General features: G+C 47.6%; 1 protein-coding gene across 1 annotated transcript; it reads right to left on the bottom strand.

The window, feature by feature from the left end:
* Positions 1-9,995: 9,995 nt before the first annotated feature.
* C1R (complement C1r) lies at positions 9,996-20,451 on the bottom strand. Its single transcript, XM_006170775.3, has 11 exons — positions 20,327-20,451; positions 20,008-20,236; positions 18,692-18,884; positions 18,069-18,215; positions 17,571-17,767; positions 17,151-17,298; positions 16,924-17,045; positions 14,412-14,490; positions 13,894-14,049; positions 11,315-11,389; positions 9,996-10,910 (listed from the first exon to the last, which is right to left on the bottom strand). The coding sequence occupies exons 1-11, from the start codon at positions 20,350-20,352 to the stop codon at positions 10,141-10,143; spliced, it is 2,142 nt and encodes a 713-aa protein (XP_006170837.1). The 5' UTR covers positions 20,353-20,451; the 3' UTR covers positions 9,996-10,140.
* Between the last annotated feature and the right edge of the window lie 59 nt (positions 20,452-20,510).

Raw genomic sequence — 20,510 nt, 5'->3', positions numbered from 1 at the left:
GGCAGCAAGTGTCTAGGCAGTTTGACCTCAGAGTCGGTTCTTGGCCTCACCATGCCCTCCCGCAGCTCCCAGTGGGTGACTGTATTCTCCTAAGGTCTCCATTCCTCTGGGCCTGGCGTCATGGGACCGTTCTCTCCATCTTCTCAACACTGTTGGTGTCAGACCTGATGTCAGACCACACCCCCACTGCCTGGTCATTGCTGTGGCCTTCTGAAGCCTGCCTTATCCCCTTCGGTTCTCAGCGATCTCGGTTTCCGGCTCACCAACACTTTCGCCCTCCATTTTTGGCAATTTCAAGGTGCAAGCAGGTGATTTTTCTAAAACGTTGGCCTTGCATGTCTGTGAACTCTTCTGTTTTAACAACTCTCTCTCAGGAACTCACTCCCACGGCCAGGCCTAGATATACTTTATCATTACCAAAACATCATCATCTCAGTTTCAAATATCCCATTCTCTTGCTGACACCTATTTTTCTAAGTTGCTTTCTCTGAAAATTTGTTTATTTATTTATTTATTTATTGAGAGGTTTCGCTATAGGGCACATGTGCTCGCCAGAAAGACAGAGAGACAGAGAGACAGAAAGCGAGAAATCACCCCCTAGGGGGGATGGCCACGCTGCAATCCCTTCTCCTCCATTCTCCTCTCGGGATCTTGGGCATGCACGTACACATGCCCGGCATGAGTTTAAGCCACCGGGTCCAGGACTCACCCCGCGGTCAACTACATGGGAGTTCAGTAACATAGCCATTATGCCAACTGCTGGTCCCATTTCCTCCGTTTCTTCATTATGTCAGGGTTGGGATTTGGACTGTGGTCAGCCACGTAAGATCCAGATCCCTTAACGACGAGTCATTAGGGCAGGCCCCAATGTCTATCTCATTTTTCATTTACGATCATGAATCTCAAATGAACCCTTACTGATCCCAATCAAGATCAAAACTATTTCATTCTTTCTCTCCCCTCAGCCCCCTGCACCTTCTTTATCTTCAGTCTCAGCTGTTAACCTTATTTTCTACCTTACTCAGACAAAAGAAGAATAGAAGAAAATTTCTACATATTTTAAAAATTTTACTTATTCATTCATTTATTTTAATTTGACCACACACACACACACACACACACACACAGAGAGAGAGAGAGAGAGAGAGAAAGCAAGTCACCAGGTTTGGGACTCAAACCGTGGTCAGCCATGTGGGAGTGTCCAGCACCTTAACCACCATGCCACCTACTGGTCCCCAGAAAATTTCTACATATTTCTACTACCACATCTACTGAACTACCAGCATCTGTTCTTTTATAACGTGCTCACCTGCATATCACCCTGGGTAATTTAGCTGCTCTTTTATAATCTGCTCACCTGCATATCACCCTGGGTAATTTAGCTGCTCTTTTATAACCTGCTCACCTGCATATCACCCTGGGTAATTTAGCTGCTCTTTTATAATCTGCTCACCTGCATATCACCCTGGGTAATGTAGCTGTTCTTTTATAACCTGCTCACCTGCATATCACCCTGGGTAATTTACCTGCTCTTTTATAATCTGCTCACCTGCATATCACCCTGGGTAATTTAGCTGTTCTTTTATAATCTGCTCACCTGCATATCACCCTGGGTAATTTAGCTGTTCTTTTATAATCTGCTCACCTGCATATCACCCTGGGTAATTTAGCTGTTCTTTTATAATCTGCTCACCTGCATATCACCCTGGGTAATTTAGCTGTTCTTTTATAATCTGCTCACCTGCATATCACCCTGGGTAATTTAGCTGCTCTTTTATAATCTGCTCACCTGCATATCACCCTGGGTAATTTAGCTGTTCTTTTATAATCTGCTCACCTGCATATCACCCTGGGTAATTTAGCTGTTCTTTTATAATCTGCTCACCTGCATATCACCCTGGGTAATTTAGCTGCTCTTTTATAATCTGCTCACCTGCATATCACCCTGGGTAATTTAGCTGCTCTTTTATAATCTGCTCACCTGCATATCACCCTGGGTAATTTAGCTGCTCTTTTATAATCTGCTCACCTGCATATCACCCTGGGTAATTTACCTGCTCTTTTATAACCTGCTCACCTGCATATCACCCTGGGTAATTTACCTGCTCTTTTATAACCTGCTCACCTGCATATCACCCTGGGTAATTTACCTGCTCTTTTATAACCTGCTCACCTGCATATCACCCTGGGTAATTTAGCTGCTCTTTTATAATCTGCTCACCTGCATATCACCCTGGGTAATTTACCTGCTTCCAACCAGATTCCTCTGTCTCCCACCTCTACCCACCACTGTCACTTTTGCTTTCTCGTGTAGGTCCCGGAGCATATGAATGTGCTGTTGTCCCTCTAATCTTAAAGCAAGCTCCTCTTGAGCACAGCTCCTAAATAGCTTAGCCTATTTCTTTGTTCCTTATGCAGGAAAGTCCTTAAAATACGTCTGCAGTTCCTTTTGTCCCTCTTATTCCAACTTCACTCTGGGTTTGGCCAGACTTGTTACTCCCCCAGACTGTGCTTGTCTGTCACCCATGCTCTGTCCGAGGGTTTCCCCCAGTCCTCATCTCCAAGTCCGTGCATTTTTTACCACCTCTTCAGATGTCAGTCCTAAGCCCCATCTTGTTTTATGTGTGCTAGAAATTGGGGTCCCCATCACTTCCTCCTTGAGTTCGACTAATTTGTTAGAATGCCTCACAAAACTCAGGGAAACATTTTATTTACACTTACTGGCTCATTATAAATGATATTACAAAGAACACAGATGGAGAGATAGAAGCCATGTATGAGTTGAGCCATGTGTGAAGGGCATGGGACTTCCGTGACCTTCCTGGGTGTGCTGCTCTCCAAGAACCTGCACGTGTTGAGCTATCTCAAAACCCCTGGCTCCGTGAACCCTGGTTGCATGATTGATTGAATCATTAATCATTGGAGATCAACTCAACCCTCAGCCCTTCTTCCTTCCCCAGAGGTTGGAGGAGGGGGCCGAAAGTTCTAACACTCTAATTCCACCTTGGTCTTTCCACTGACCAGCCCAGCCCAAAGCTATCTATGGACTAGCCATCAGTCAACTCTTTAGCATATGATAAGATACATAACTTTGGAGATTCCAATAATCTTAGGAGCTGTATGCCAAAAAACAAGATGAAGACCAAATACATATTTTTCAGTATCACAATCTCTGAATGTCTAACTTCTTCCACTCATTGCTAAATATCAACTTTTTCTATAAGGCTACTTCTTTAAAATGTTTTTACTTAAGAAATATTTTAATAAGACTGGCCCCGAGTGTTTAAGTGTTGTGCAGAGAAAGCTGCATCCCACATGGCTGTCCAGGGTTTGAGTCCTGGCCCTAGTGGTTTATAAGCAGAGTGCACTTGCACCTATGTGCCCAGGGTCCTGATGAAATGGACAGTTGGTGGAAAGTGGCTTATGGTGTGACAAGTTTTCATTGGGAGGCGCATTTCTTGCTCTCATAGCCTTTTCTCTCTCATTGTCTTGGGTGTGCATATATGCCCTTTGGCATTTAAATTTTAAGATAGTGCTCCATTTTTCTATTTGTTAAATAGACAAACATCTACAGTTTGGAGGCTCAAACCTGTATAAGTGGGCCAGCAGGTGGTGCAGTAGTTAAGGTGCTGGATCCCTCATGGCCGACGGCGCAGTCTGAATCCTGGACCCAGTGACTTGAAAAACACGCTGGACATGTGTGTGTGTGTGTGTGTGTCCAAATTCCAAGAGGAGAATGGAGAGGAAGGGATTGTGGCACGGCCATCCCCCTGGAGGGGGGTAATAAATCACTTTTCCTTTCTCTCGTTTTCCAGTTAGTGCATGCACCCTAGAGCACTTAAAAAAAAAAAGAATTACTTTTTATTTATTTATTCATTTATTTATTTATAATTTGACTTGAAAGGGACAGAGTGAGAAAGAGAGAGGGAGGGAAAGTGAAGTAAACCCCCAGGTTCAGGATTTGAACTACTATTGGCCACATGGGAGTCCAGCGCTCCCAACCACCACGCCACCTGCCGGCCTCCCTATTGCACTTTTTAAGTGTATACAGTGATAGCCTTTTTTCCCATCCTTATCTTCCTCCAGAGACCACCAACATGTCTTGTATATCCTTCTAGTGATAGTTTACATTTTATTTCATATATATATATATATATACAAGTGATATATAACCACCTCCTTTTGAAAATACCAAAGTAGCATTTGTCAATGAATTTCAAACTCTGAATCTGTAAAGAACAAAAAGCTTTATTTGGGGTCTTAAGGGTTGCAACTAAGGAAGCACATATTTGGGTCCAACTAAAAACATGTTTCAAGGAGTTGGGCAGAAGAGTTTTTGTTTTCTCTTTACTCATGTTACAATGTATGTGTGTGTGTGTGTGTGTGTGAGAGAGAGAGAGAGAGAGAGCCCGAGATAGACAGATGCACACCCTCCACAACCTCGGTCACGCTGCGACCCCTGCCCCCCAGTTGTCTAGCTTATTGGATCTTAGGCACTCATACATGTGCCTGGCGTGTTTCTGGCTGACTCAGCTGAAGATCTGAAGTGCAGTTGCCATGTGGGACCTAATTTCTCTTGAGCAGCACATAACTGCTGTGCCGTGGAGCCAAACCTTGAAGGTGAGCTTATAGACAGAGAAGGGCTGGAGAAAGTAAACGAAGTACAAAATGTGAATTAGGCATGTCAAAGTTACTGTTCTTAAACGCTTTAAGGCAGAGGGAATTTCCTTATTAAATTACTCTGATAGACTGGAATCTTCTGCTTTCAGGAAAACTGGTCTGTTTTGGGGTCTGTCTGCTTCCTTAAGGTCTTAGTTTGATGATGTGATGTATGAACATGAGTGACTCCATTTTGGGCATGAATGACTCCAGTTTGCTCTAATTTGTTGGGGCCTCTTGTAATTTGCATTTAACTCATTTTATACATGCTATTCTGATTCTTACATTTTTCTACTTAAAAGGAGATAAAATAGCTAAATTATATTCCATTATTTGGATACTCTCTAATTTACCTGACACTTTAGGACCAGATTCCTGTCAAAATCCAGGATTTTAATTTATTGCGATTATGAACAATGCTGCAATGACTTACCTCATACATCTGTCATTTGTCTTGTCAAAAGACCAAACGACAGCAATTTACTTGAAGGATCTTCATTCATTTTATTTGTGATTCCATAAAATAGAATAAGTTTTGTGAAGAACTGGATAGAAGATGTTCGTTTTATAGACAAAGAAGGGATGAAGAAAGGAGAATCAAAGAGCAAAAAAGCGAATTGGTCATTTTAAAGTTACTTTCCTTGCAAGGCAGGACAGGGAAATGGGACAATAAAAAAATAACTACTCCGCCAACATCAGGCTGTTACAAGCTACTGCTGGTGAGAAGGATTAGGGCAGAGAGAACTTCATCCTCACGCCAATTGCAAGTGGCTTTATGGGAAATTTGGCTCTCCACTCTCCTGATTTCTGGGAAGGTCAGATAAACAACTTAGTTTCAGTTTTGTCTTCGTGATTCAGAGCATTAGCATGAGTGGTTGCATTTTGATATTTATTCTGGTCTGTTGGAACCTAGAGCAGGAGCAGAGTCCAGAATAACGGTCTCCTGCAGTTTTTATTTAGCAATCTCATATTTGAAAAACCGTGGGATGAAAGTTCTAGAAGTGGTATTATTGGGTCAAAAAACATGGACAGGGTCTGCAGGTGGTGTGGTGGTGAAGACAACCGAATACTCATGGCTGACTGTGTAATTCGAGTCCTGGACCCGGTGGCTTGAAAACCACACCAGGTGGGTGTGTATGTGTACATGCCTGCCCCAAATTCCAAGAGAATGGAAGAGAAAGAATTGTGTGACCACCTCTCCAGTGGGTGATTTCTCACTTTCATGTTCTCTCTTTCTCTCTGTCTGTCTCTCTCCAATGAGCACACGCACCATATAGCACACACACACGTACATTTGTCACTTTGATTCCATGGTGTCAAATAGTCTCCATGGAGTTTGCACCAATTTATGCTATGTTCCAAAACGTAAATGCATTCCATTCCAAACAGAATCCCTAAGAGGTACTAGTTTTCAGCATCTTCACCAACACATTTAATTAACTTTGCCAATCTTCCAGGCAAAAAGATGGCCTATTAGTTAAAGATTATCCTTATGAGTGAAATTAAACCCCAATGCCCCAAATCAATTTGTATTTCTTTTTTTTCTGTGAATTGTTTATTTGTAGAACATTACTTTTGCATCCCCCCCCCTCACTCCAGTGCATTTGAAGAATAACACATGTATATTTTGGGAAAGGGGAGTGGGCACTGAAAGGTCAGAGGAGTCATCAGATTCTCTGGAGTACACTTCTGATATTAAAATAAGGAAAAGGGATTCAAAATCTTAAATTTGCCCAGGAACTTTAGAAATAATCTGGTTCCTAGGTGGGCCCCATAGCCTAGTGGTTAAGGGAATGGGATTCCACATGGCTGACTATGGTTTACATCTTGGCCCTGGTGGACTGAAAAACATGCTGGGTGTGTGCCCAAGATCCTGCAGGATGGAGAAATGGAGAAGAGATGGAAGAGACCATGCCCCATTGGAAGTTCTTTCTTCCTCTCCCTCTCTCTCTCTCTCCCTGTTTCTAGCTCTTGAGCAAGTGTGTACACCCTCTAGAAATAAAATAAATAAATAAAAATTAAAAAAAAGAAAAGAAAGAAAGAAAGAAAGGAAAAGAGAAAAGAAATAATATAGTTGACTTTTTTGGTTGTTGTTTAGTTTTTAACATCTTTATCTCCTCTCCTCCATTCCTATCGATAGCTGAATCCTGGAGGTGCTTCATTTCTGAGAACATTTCTAGCTGTTATAAAAACTGCAGTAGGGCCAGCTGGTGGTGTGGAGGTTAAGACAGCTGGATCTCATATGGCTGACTTCGCTGTTCAAGTCCTGGATCCAGCAGCTTGAAAAGCATTCTGGGTGCGCATGCATCTATGTCCAAAATCCTGAAAGCAGAGTGGAGAAGGGGCTGTGGCCTGGGCATTCCCTTCAGAGGGTTATTTCTCACTTCCCCTCTCTCTTTCTTTGTCTCTCGCTGGTGAGCACAAATGCTCTTTAGCAAAAACTAAAAGAAAACGGCAACAAAAAAACGGCAACAAAAAAAAATGCATACTCAAGTGTATTACACACCACTCATGTGTGATTTTGTGTGACAAAAAAAAAGTTTTCTCCTGTCATTTTTGCCTATACAGATCCACAATCCTGACATCGCAAACTGCTTTAAAAACGGAAAGTGTTTTTGTTAAGTTTGGCATCAAAACTTATTTAGTGACAAAATGGACTTAAACTGATGGGTAACTATTCAGAGTTTTTCATCTTACTATGATTACATAAATGTTTTTCCAAAGAATTATTTATCTCTTTTTAAAAAGGTGTTGCCCTAGACCCTGCAGGGGATGTTACATAACAGGCACTATCTCACTGTTCGGCCGCCCATAAAGCTGTAAATATGAACTAGCACTGGACTCTGAGGGTGTGAAATAAGGGCCTATAGACCTACCTGCTCGTGGATTTACGAACTCGTTACTTGAAACTGTTTTAACTTTCTGCAATGGCCTTTTTAAATTTGGGTCTATGTGTGTTTAATCACGCCGATTGTTCAAATAAGCCCTGAACGGCGAGTTGTGTAATAACATCATAATGTTCTATTCTAAATATTTGTAATGTTTATTCCAAGTTTGGTTCTTCTCTGACCTTTAGGTATACCTTAAAGAATATAAATTATTTAAAAACATGGGGGGCTAGTTACATAGCAGTAACGCACCTGGGCCCACGTGAGGAAGTCCTGGGCTGTTGCCCTGAGGCCTTCCTCTGCCTGCCGGGGGCTCCGTGACCTGGGCTGGCCGAGCCTGGGGGAGACCGCAGCGTTGGGACTCCATTGGGGTCAACTTTCTCTGTGTCATGGAAGGAATGAATAAACAAGCTCAAGGAACATATGGTTAATGACCCAACTTAGAAACTGGAATTTCAGACCACTCCTCTCTTAAGGATTATTTGGAGATCGGAAGGTGAGCTGTCCAAAAAGCCATTACACTTACAACTGTGTGTCTGGGAACATGAGAATTTTTTTTCCTATTGTATACGTGGAACAAACTCAGAATCTGTGTACTGTTAGGCCAGCCCTTGGCGTGGTGGTTAAGTGGGCCGGTTCCCACATGGCCAACTGCATGGCTCAAATCCTGGACCTGGTAGCTTGAGAAATATGCTGGGTGCATGTGTGCCCCCAAATCCTGAAAAGTGGGAGAGATGGAGGAGAAGGGTTTGTGGCATGACCATTCCTCATGGGGGATGCTTTCTCATCTCATCTCTCTATAAGAGCAAGTGCCCTCTTAAACAAACAAAAAAGGAAATCTATGGATTGCTATCCAGAACCCTGATTATAAATGTATGCATAAATGTAATTGTTCTGATTATCTTTTTTAAAAATAATTTTTAAATTTTATTTAATTAATTAATTTTAATATGGCCAGAGAGAGAGAGAAAGTGAGAAAGCAAATCACCAGGTCCGGGACTTGAACCATGGTCAGTCACGTGAGAGTGTCCAGTGCCTTAATCACTATGCCACCTGTTAGTCCCCAATTGTTCTCATTATCTTTGTAAGTAAATATTTTAAATATAATCGTGCTAAATATTTTTATATTAATTAAATTCCACTTCTGGCTCATTTTACACACTGGGATTTCTCATATAATTTCACTGTATTATTCGACTGCCCCCATGTTTTAAAAATGGAAAGGAAAATGTTAATTAAAAATTAATGACTGTTCTTTGCCATCTTTGGAGGATAGAAAAGTGTTCTTAAGTTGTTTTAAATAAAGAATGTACAGAAATGGTTTATTACCTGTTGATGATAACAAGTACAGTATCCTCAGCTGGACTGGTCTGAGAAGTATTTCATGTTGGGTAAATTCTCCTTACATGCCAAATGATATATAGTGATCGAATGTTTAAAAAAAGAGAGAATAAATAATAATAACAATCTGAAAGAAATGATGAAAAGCTACTTGATGATGATAATGTGGATAGTAATGTCTTTGTCTTGACTGATACGCATGGTAATCATGCTGGAAAAAGAAATGTAATACACTGTAAAAATGTATGTGATTAAATGTAATAGAAAAAATTATGATAATTAGGGAAGATATATGAAAGAATTCATACCATAAAATCACCTGGACTTTTCCAGTCCTGCATTGCAATCAGTAGAGATTGCCCAAGAGCAGCCACACGAGAGGATTATCTTGAGGAAGACTTTGAAGGAAGAAAAAGAGACTGATCTTTGCTAGCAGATGGGATATCACAGAGCACTTGGTATGCAGGGCTGAATTGAGAGGGTTTAGGTGTGACTAGTGTTTGCTTTTCAACAATTTGAGTAGTTGACATGTAAATATTTTCTCAAAAATATTTAAAACCATACTGTTTCTGTTGTTACAGAGCCATAAACCAAATTATACAAAGTTGTAAGAAATATTTTGAGCATTATCTTTAAAATGCAGTATTCTGAAATTTTGAAAGTTGCTTGTATTAACCATCAAGAAGAATGGAGTCTGAAAAAAAAAAAAAAAAGAAGAATGGAGTCTGAGCAAAAAAAATTTTTTTGAGAGGTTTTTGCTATAGGGTGCGTGCGCTTGCCAAAAAGACAGAGAGAGACAGAGAGACAGAAAGTGAGAAATCACCCCCTACGGGGGATGGCCACGCCGCAATCCCATCTCCTCCATTCTCCTCTCGGGATCTTGGGCACGCACGCACACACGCTTGGCGTGAGTTTAAGCCACCGGGTCCGGGACTCGAACCATGGTCGACTACATGGGAGTCCAGCGACATAGCCTTTATGCTAACTGCTGGTCCCTGAGCAAAAATGTTTTGATAAGTAAAGTAAATGTTTGTGGAAAAAAATGTAAAAATAAATAAATAAATGGGAAAAATGATAATAAGAATAAAAAAGGAATGTAAACAGGGCTGTAGAAAAAAGAATTTATTTTACGCAATGTCTTTCTGCATCAGTGATTTTAATGTGGATTCTTAGGGGTTATCAACAGAGGCTGGATCGTTTCTTCTCGTTTTCACACACAGCTCTCCGGATTCTGCCCTGCCAGGTCCCTGGCTCAGTCCTCCTCGTCCATCTCCTTCTTGATCCAGTCCACATAGTTGAGTAGTTTGGTGTAGAAGCCATAGCCCTTGCTGCACCCAATGCCCCAGGATACGATGCCCGTGGCCACCCAGTGATCGCTGTTGGGGTCCTTGACTGCAAACACACCCCCGCTGTCCCCCTGACAGGCGTCCTGCTTCATGGTCGGGCTCCCAGCACAGAACATGTTTTCGGAAAACACATCGGACCTCTTATTTTTTCGGAGCCAGCTCTCACACGCGTCTCGGTTAGCGACAGGCAGACGGACAAACCGGAGGTTATCGGCCAGCCTCTCCTTCATGATCCCAAAGCCGCTGACATAGCCCATGAGGCCTTTGTCGTAGAAGGTCTCATTGTCGGGGAGGCAAATGGGCATGAGGTTGGGGCCCAGGGTGACACTGTTTTCCAGCTCCAGCAGGGCGATGTCCCCCTCAAAGTTGTAGGACTCATCCTGGCGGTAGTCTGGGTGGATGCTGACCCTGCGGACAGGGTGGTTTCCCAGCTTCATGATCTCATCCACATTCGTGTGGCCCAGGAACACATCCACGGTGGCGTTGCTTTGTGCTTGGTACTCCTTGGGGTAGAGGGTGTGGGCCGCCGTGAGGATCCAGCGGTCGCCCAGCAGGGCGCCGCCCCCGCGCCCGTAGATGTTGGTGAACGCCTGCCAGGGGAAGTTGCCTAGCTGGGCGTCTCGCCCTGCGATGATGCGCTGAGTCTCTTCCACCGGGTGGACGGGCTTGCCACACACTGGAGAAGAGTGACAGGAAAGACGGGCCATGTCAGGGCCAGCTTCTGTCGCCCTCCACTCCTCCCTCTGGTCAGTGGCTCCCCTAATGTCCCCTCCTTCAGGCTCTTGGCCATTCTCTCTTTCTCTTCCTATTTCCACAGCCCCTTCTGTGGCCTGTTTTGGCCTCTTCCTCCTTTTCTTGTTATTTCTCCTTGGGGGTTCTCTTTGTTGTTTTTATTCCCATTTTCCCATCTGCTCTGTGAACTGCGGGCATGTCTGGTTCTCCGTCCCCACCCCCCTCCTCCTGGGGCATTTCCTCTCCTCAGTCCTCAGCTCTGCTGCAGCTCTAGGCTGTGTCTCTGTCCCACTTAGTCTCCTGCCTCAGTGCCAGGCTTCTTCTGAGCCCTGCCCTGTTTCCACTCACCTGGCAAGCACCGAGGGACCTTCTGTCCCTGCTGTTCGTTCTTCCAAATGCCCTGATCTGTGCAGGTGTACACCCCTGAGGGCAGAAGAGGCCATAGTCAGGTGAGGGGGCAGAGGCAAGCAGGCCAGGCTGCAAGGGCCCATGTGCACTGAGGGCGTTGTGCAGAGAAAGGGGAGACCAGGAGCCATCACGGGCAAGAGGCACCGCAAAGGGCTCAGAGGCCAAGGGACCCAGTACTGAGAGTGTTAAGAGGCTTCATATATTTTTGTTTACTGTTAAGTGAAAAAAATCATAATACTAACTATAATATACATCTGATGTGATCCCCGTCTGTGAAAATAAACACACAGACTGGAAGGAATACATCGCAATCTTATTTGTGATTGCATCTTGGTAATGGGATTGCGGATAACAACAGTTACGTTTCCTGATGGCTAACAATACTTGTTGCTAAGCACCTTATCTGTGTTATCTTAGTTAAACTTCACAGTGACACGTTCAGGTACGTGTCATTATCCTCGTTTTACAGATGCGGAAATTGAGCTTAAATAATTTGCACAGTCATACAACTTCTAAGTGCCAGAAGTAAGATGCAAGATGAGGGTCGTCTGACTCCAAAGCCCAGCTATTAACCTTATATAACCCAGACTTTTATTTTCTTTGTTCACATGACCCAAACCTAGAATATGTGACATTTCTTTTACTTTAAAAAAAGTTTTAAAGATACCCATAGATAAGTTTGGCAGTCACGTAGTAAAGCTAAATGCAAAAAATCACAGCATATCAGCCTGAGGGGAAAATGGTGGGGAAGTCTCACTGACAGCTGTGCTGGTGATGGTGATGGTGGTGGTGGTGATGGTGGTGATGGTGGTGGTGGTGGTGATGGTGATGACAGTGTTGGTGTGGTGTTGATGTGGCGTTGGTGACAGTAGTGGAGTGGTGGTGGTGGTGGTGATGACAGTGTTGGTGTGGTGTTGGTGTGGCGTTGGTGACAGTAGTGGTGTGGTGGTGGTGGTGATGGTGGTGATGTGGCGCTGGTGATAGTGGAATGGTGGTGGTGGTGATGACAGTGTTGGTGTGGTGGTGATGTGGCATTGGTGACAGTAGTGGTGTGGTGGTGGTGATGGTGGTGATGATAGTGTTGGTGTGGTGTTGATGTGGTGTTGGTGACAGTAGTGGAGTGATGGTGGTGATGGTGGTGATGACAGTGTTGGTGTGGTGGTGATGTGGCGTTGGTGACAGTAGTGGAGTGGTGGTGATGATGGTGATGGTGGTGATGATGGTGTTGGTGTGGTGGTGATGTGGTGTTGGTGACAGTAGTGGAGTGGTGGTGGTGATGGTGGTGATGAGTGCACTGAGGGCGTTGTGCAGAGAAAGGGGAGACCAGGAGCCATCACGGGCAAGAGGCACCGCAAAGGGCTCAGAGGCCAAGGGACCCAGTACTGAGAGTGTTAAGAGGCTTCATATATTTTTGTTTACTGTTAAGTGAAAAAAATCATAATACTAACTATAATATACATCTGATGTGATCCCCGTCTGTGAAAATAAACACACAGACTGGAAGGAATACATCGCAATCTTATTTGTGATTGCATCTTGGTAATGGGATTGCGGATAACAACAGTTACGTTTCCTGATGGCTAACAATACTTGTTGCTAAGCACCTTATCTGTGTTATCTTAGTTAAACTTCACAGTGACACGTTCAGGTACGTGTCATTATCCTCGTTTTACAGATGCGGAAATTGAGCTTAAATAATTTGCACAGTCATACAACTTCTAAGTGCCAGAAGTAAGATGCAAGATGAGGGTCGTCTGACTCCAAAGCCCAGCTATTAACCTTATATAACCCAGACTTTTATTTTCTTTGTTCACATGACCCAAACCTAGAATATGTGACATTTCTTTTACTTTAAAAAAAGTTTTAAAGATACCCATAGATAAGTTTGGCAGTCACGTAGTAAAGCTAAATGCAAAAAATCACAGCATATCAGCCTGAGGGGAAAATGGTGGGGAAGTCTCACTGACAGCTGTGCTGGTGATGGTGATGGTGGTGGTGGTGATGGTGGTGATGGTGGTGATGGTGGTGATGGTGATGACAGTGTTGGTGTGGTGGTGATGTGGTGTTGGTGACAGTAGTGGAGTGATGGTGATGGTGGTGATGACAGTGTTGGTGTGGTGGTGATGTGGCGTTGGTGACAGTAGTGGAGTAGTGATGGTGTTACTGGTGTTGGTGATGGTGCTGATGGTGATAATGGTGTCAGTAACGGTGGTGATCAAGCTGGTGTTGGTGTTGTTGGCGGTGATGATGGTGTTGCTGGTCATGGTGGTGGTGTTGATGGGAATGGTGAGAGGGAGTTGACTGTTTTTACGAGATTCAAGTGTTTCCTTTACATCAGCTCAGGTCCCTCCTGCTTGAGAACTACTGGAGTCCTTTTGGCACCATTATTTAGGGCCCTCAAGCCAGTGTCCTGAGCAGATACCTTAACGTCCATTCTCTAGAGATTCGTGTAGAAGAACTCACGGAGGATGTCCCGAGAAGATGCGATAGAGAAGACCGCCATTTGCGTTGGTCCCTACCTTGCTCGGACTCGTGGCCACCAGCTCTGGTCTGCATCTTATAATACGGCTCATTGCAGCGGTACTGGATACGGGCCTCGTAGGTGTTAACGCCCTTGGTGGTGATGTAATGGAAGGCCCCATTGGTCAGGCTTCGGGGCTGCCCACAGTCCTTGACTTGGAGAGAACACCGGGTCACGTGAGGGCTGAGAATGACTGTACTGGAACTCAGTGGGGGAAGCTGTCTGCCTACAGAATGGGCTGAGAACCTTAGAGATATGTGGCTGGTGGGGAGAATACGTGTAAGGGATGGGCGTCGGGTAGAGTGAAGTTCGGTTCTGGGGAGAGGCCACGCATCCCACCGACAGGAGGGATCACCGGTTCTTGCACTGGCCCACAGGCTTCCAAGGACAATCATGGGGAAGGCTCCTGGGGACAGGCTCAGTGAGGACCCTGCTCTTCTCTTCTCAGCCCAGATCCCCCAGGGCTGGCAGGTTTGAGGCCCCTGGGGGCTAGCATGTCCCTGAGTTGTGACTTACTCTTGCACCTGGGCATGGCGCGATGCCACGTGCCATCGTGTTGGCAAACAGCCGTGAAGGAGGGCAGCACCTGGTTCCCCTGTTGGAGCATTGGAGATGCCGTTAGTACAGGGAGACACTGCAGCTTCTTTCTGCCTCCCCACACGGATGGTAGGAAATACAAAGACGTCTCGAGCTCTCAGAGCTCAGTTCCCCGTGGGTGTGGCTCCTTCCTCCTTCTCCTCAGCCTGGAGTTACAGACGGGAGCACGAAGTCACACAGCAGAAGTCAGAGCACGGGCCACTCATTAGAGTCGACATTCCCTCTAGACTCTGGCCTATTCCCACTGAGGTCCAATTGAACCCCATAGTTTTTAAGTAATAAAAGACAAACAAAAACACAATTATAAGCCAGGTCGAATGCTCTCTGTACTGAAATCTAAGACTGTTCTGGAGCTGAGCCATGCGTCTCTAGGCCTGCATCACTTTACCTCTCCTAGACTGCAGTTTTCTTAAGGCCAAAGGCCTTTCCTAAAATCCTAGTGCCACCTGGCCCCTTTCAAAGGTGCTCGGATGTCACTGTAAGGTACGTGCTCCTCTGGTCAGACAGGTAACAGGGACAAGACCAGAAAAACGCATCCCCTGAAACAAAAAGTAATTGAACAATATGAATGAGCTTTATTAAGGTGAAAAAGTCATCCCCGAGAGTTAGCCCTGAGAAAGATCGCAAGAGAAAGTGTGGGAGAACTAGGATGTCTGAACGAAGTGGAACCGGGATGAGAAGTGGTGTGACTGCATTAGTTCTGTGACAGGAACGACAAATGCAGAGTGGAGGGAGGCGGTGGCGTAGGACAGTGACATGAGTGGAGTGTCCTCTCCAGCCCTCTGGACGCACGGGCCTCCCAGTTCTCGTGATGCAGCCGGGAGCTTCTTGGAGTAAAGAAGAACTCAGCGCGCTGACTTAGCGTGACACGGCATTCGCACGGAAGCCCGTGAAAGATGTGGGATCTGTGTGCTTACTTCCCACAACTAGAGCACTGCGGACAGTAACCTTTAAGCAATGTTTGTTGAATGAATTAACTGCCTTTTTTTGGAAGAGGTTTTTGCTATAGGGCATGTGCGCTCACCAGAAAGATAGAAAGAGACAGAGACACAGAAAGTAAGAAATCACCCCCCAGGGAGGATGGTCATTCCGCAATCCCTTCTCCTCCATTCTCTTCTCGGGATCTTGGGCATGCACGCACGCACACGGGCCCAGCGTGAGTTTAAGCCACCAGGTCTGGACTCGAACTGCTGTTGACTACATGGGAGCCCAGTGACATAGCCATTACGCTAACTGCTGGGCCCGGATTAACTGCTATTAAGGACTTGTCACAGGTCTCTTTTCTGCTTCTGATCAGCTCTTTCCAGTGGATCTATTAAACAAGTATGGATGTCCAGTCCAAGGCTCCTGGCCAGGGCTAACTCCAATTGTGTTTTTATTTTTGTTGTTGTTGCTTTTTAGCTGGCTATAGGGTGCATGTACTTTCTAGAGTGAGAGTTATCGGGAGAGTGTAGGGACCAGCAGGTGGCGGGATGGTTAAGGTGCTGGACACTCCCACATGGCCAACCACATGGTTCGAGTCCTGGACCTGGTGGCTTGCTTTCTCACTTTCCTCTCTCTCTCTCTCTCTCTGTGTGTCTCTCTCTGTGTCAAATTAAAATGAATGAATGAATGAATAAATAAATCTTTAAAAAAAAAACAAAGAAAAAGAAAAAGAATGAGAGTGTAAGGAATCACCCCCTGGAGGGGCAGGGGTGGCCACCTCGCAATCCCTCCTCGTCCATTCTCCTCTCGGGATTTTGGGCATGCACACACAGACACACTGGCTTGTCTTTCAAGCTCTCATATCCAGGACTCGAACCATGTGGGATCCAGCTGCCCCAACCTCCATGCCACCTGCCCTTCAATTGTATGTTTTTCAAAGATTGCATTGTAGTTTACGAGCTTTTGTGAGACAGGACAAAACCATCACTCTTCCTAAGTCTGCAAAGATTAGGACAGGCTGGTGGGCCTGGGGCGAGACCCCCGATGTGCATAAAGAGTCCTAGAGCAGAACACGGGAGCCCTGGGCACTTGTCCCTGCTGGTGAATCTTTTGATGATGTTGAATAAGTCACTTCATCTCCACTCTGCCTTTTCAGTTTCTAATTCTACAATGAGTTATTGAATTAGATCAGTAGTTCTGAAATTTGGCTGTACGTTAGAATCATTGGGGTAGCTTTAACTAATCCTGATGCTCAGGCTGCATTCCAGACCCACAGAATCAGTCTCTAGCGGGGGGACTCAGACATCAGTAATTTTATAATTCCCTAAGTGTTCCCAATTTCAGGAAAGTTTGAGAGCTGGTAGACCAGGTGACTCTTCTAGCTCCGACCTCTGTAACTCCAGGTGGGGTGAGCCTGGATAACTGGGTATTGCTGCTGAGAAGCTACCATCTGATATTCCCCCTGGGATACTGGGCGGGCCCTCTCCCCTCTGCCCTGGGCTCTTACCTCCATAAGCTGGTAGCCTGGCTTGCAAGTGGCAAGGAAGTAGTCGCGGAACTGGTACTGAGGCTGCAGGTTCGGGATGATGGTGAACTTGTCTAGGGTCTTGGGCTGGGGGCACTTGATGACTGTTGGGGACCAGAGGGTATGTGTATTTCAGAGCCATCCCTCCTTCCTTCTCCCCACCGGGTCACCACTGCTGGCCAGCAAGGGAAGCCCCCAGGTGACCTTACTTTCAGTGGTGTAGTGTAGTCTCCAGCCCCGGCTGTCCCCCGATTCATCCGTGAAGAACAGCAGGTCCACGGCATTGCTGCTGGTATCGAAGTCGGAGGGTCTTTGTTTCCCACAGAACTCGCCGATGTTCCTCCCGTTGGCATAGATCTGGTCGGGGAGAAGGCAAGGTTATGCCTCTAGTCTGGACATTTTTGCCCAGGGTCAACTGGCTGTTAGCCTGGTGGCCAGGGTGGTGGCAGCGCGGTGGAATCCTACTCTGTGTGGGTTCTCAGCTGAAGTTGTGTGGGGACTTTCCCAGCCCACACGCAACGCTGGTTGTTCTTGTCCCCGGGGGCAGGTGGATCCAAGAGGAAGCAGGGACCAGAGGAGCCTAGCAGGGAGAGGAAGAGCCGAGGCCTCTCGGGGTCGGAGGGCTGTACCTGGAGCTGGTCATAGGGGCAGTGCACTTGCTGGTGGTCATCAATTTCAAAAGGCTCCAGGAACTTGAGGTGGAGGGTGAGGCCGCGCTCCACCCGGATGCTGTAGTTGCAGCGCAGGTTGGGGGGGTAGGGCTGGGGGTACTCCAGGCTGGAGACGTAGCCGGACGGCTCTGTGTACAGCTCGCTGCTGCACTCGGCTGTGGGGCAGAGCTGGAGGGGCAGTGCACTTGCTGGTGGTCATCAATTTCAAAAGGCTCCAGGAACTTGAGGTGGAGGGTGAGGCCGCGCTCCACCCGGATGCTGTAGTTGCAGCGCAGGTTGGGGGGGTAGGGCTGGGGGTACTCCAGGCTGGAGACGTAGCCGGACGGCTCTGTGTACAGCTCGCTGCTGCACTCGGCTGTGGGGCAGAGCTGGAGGGTCACGGGGGGTGGGGGTTCTGACTGGCCCAGCAAGCCTCTGCCCAGCCCCTGCCTCCCTCCCGCACCCAGCCTGACTCACGCTGGCAGGAGTGCCCGTCCTTCTGAAGCTCATAGCCTGCACGGCAGGAACAGAAGTAGCCACCGATGTAGTTGTGACACAGGTGCTGGCACGGGGGCTGGGGGACCTCCTCAACCGAGTCGCTCCCGTGAGCGCATTCATCCAGGTCTGCAAGAGATTCAGGAAGGAGGGTCCCACAGTGACTCGGAGAGGTGGCTCACTGGAGGCCTAAAGACCACGTTTGCTGTGGTCATTGGGCCTCCAGGTTCTGTGATGCCCTGGGAGCTGCCCCAGGGCACAGAGCCCAGAGGGAAAGGCCCCTCCTGGGAAGACCTCTCTTCAGTGGGGGGCAAGGCAGGCTCAGCATTGGGCTTCTTTGGATTCAAGAGTCCCCTTTTCTTTTTTTTTTCTTTTTTTTTTTAGAATTACTTTGTTTTAACTTTATTTATTATTATTATTATTATTTTCCAGTTTGATCAGAGAGAGACAGAAAGAGAGAGAGGAAGTGAGAAAGCAAGCCACCAGGTCCAAGACTTGAACGGTGGTCGGCTATGCGGGAGTCCAGCGCCTTTAACCACCATGCCACTTGCCGGCCCCAAGAGTCCCCTTTTTTAGCCTCCATGCAATGTGGCCGGGCCACTCACCCACGGCGTGGTAGTAGGCCAGGAAGCCTTTGTAGAACATGATGGTCCCGTTCTCCTCATTGGAGAAGTCCGTGTGGAAGGTCAGCAGCATCTTGTTCCCTTGGGACAGAAATTCCTTCTTTCCTGGGGGGTTGCCCAGTGGAGCATCCAGCTGCCCACAGAACCTTCCCAGGCTTCTCTTATCGGCAGAGATCTGGGGTGGGGGGCAGGGGAGGAAGATCTGCTGAGGATCTGCATTCTGTGAGGCAGGCCAGTGGAAGTCCACCCCTCACCCCCACCCCAGAGCGAGTCATGGCCACAGCGGCTCTGGCCTTGGCAATGTTCCCAGGGCACTTGAGTCTCCTGTCGACCGACTGTGCACGTTACCCTGTGCTGGGCCCATCGCCCCTCCCCGCTTTGTCTGCCCCCAGTAGGTTTTGCATCTTCCTTCACTCCCGCCACCTCCCGTGGGATCTTTCCACGGCCTGGACCGGCCTGCTGCATTTCTTGTCTGCTCGTTCTACCTCGCCTTGTTCAGACCGCTCACAGCTGGCCGTGCCTCCTGACACTCGCGGGTGCAGGGGCCCACCAGCCTCAGCAGCGGCAAGCATCGCCCAGGGCCGTCTGTCTCTGTTCCTTGCAGACTCCTCCATCCCTCAAAGCAGCGTCTCTCCCTCCACTCCCCACTCTCCTGCCACCAGCTGCCTCCCCCTCACTGCAGACCGTGGGTCCTCCGGGAGGGAAGACTCGGAAGGACCATAGTCCACGCTTCTCTCATGGCCTCTGGGGGCTCCTGGGAGTGACAGCGCCTGGACACGTGTGATCTTTGCTTGAATCCTGAGGCTCATTTTATTGCAGAGACAGACGAGACCGGGAAGGTACCTGTGGCTGCTCCGGAGCACACCGGCCTCACGGAAGGCTAGGCCGAGCTGCTGGCATGCATGTCTCTCCTCACGTTCCTGTGCTCCTGCTGCGGCAGGCAACCATGGAGATAGTCTCCATGGAAACAGGGAAACTGAGGCACAGCGGTACCCAAAGACTGCCAGCTCGTCAGCAGGAGGGGAAGGTTGCGACTCTGCTGACAGTGCGTTTCCTGCGTGGGGCCTGTACTTCCACTTGGGTGCTTTCCCCTCAGTGCCTGCCATAGGCCTGTCTGACCAGCGGGGGCCCATCCGTGGCACTGCCTGCCCCTCTGGACTCCCCACAGCCACCAGCTCCTACAAGGCAGGGACTGTGTCCGGGGAGGGCCTGCTGTCCAGGGCGGCCAGAGCACCAGCCCTCAAGGTCCAGACTGACCCCGCATCACCTCCCCTCTGCCCTCCCAACTGACCCCCTACCTTGACATAGTCATAGAAACAGCCTTCAGAAGGCTCCAGGTCAAACTGCCAGAAGACGAGCTTCACTCTGTATCCCGTGGGGACTGTGATGACAGTGGTCGTCTCGAAGTTGTTGGGGTAAGGCTTGGGGTACAGAGGGGAGGTCACCTCCCCGAATAACTTCTGAGGGGTGTAGATGGAGCCTCCTGCCCTGCAGAACAGTACCGTCCCCAGGAGGTAGAAGAGCCACCTGCCAGAAGGAAAGAGGGTGTTGGCGGAGCTGAGGGGTGCAGCCCCTTGCTGTTGGGCAGTGGTCAGGTGGGGCACGGGGTGGCCATACCACTGGGCATCCTCCTCTCTGCCCATTCTGGACCTCGCAGATGTTCCCAGTGGGGGCGGGTGGGTGAGAGCCAGCCTCCGTGCCGCATCGGTGTCCCTCCCCGGGCCGAGTCCAGTCCAGAGGTCACCACGCTCCCATCACACTCCCTCCCCGGCCTCCTCCCCTCCCTCCCCAGCCCCCCACC

This window comes from Tupaia chinensis, unplaced genomic scaffold (assembly GCF_000334495.1).
Source record: "Tupaia chinensis unplaced genomic scaffold, TupChi_1.0 Scaffold149011_1, whole genome shotgun sequence".
NCBI lineage: Eukaryota > Metazoa > Chordata > Mammalia > Scandentia > Tupaiidae > Tupaia > Tupaia belangeri.
Note: the sequence above shows the minus strand (reverse complement) of the source record. Positions and strands in the feature narration are given on the sequence as shown.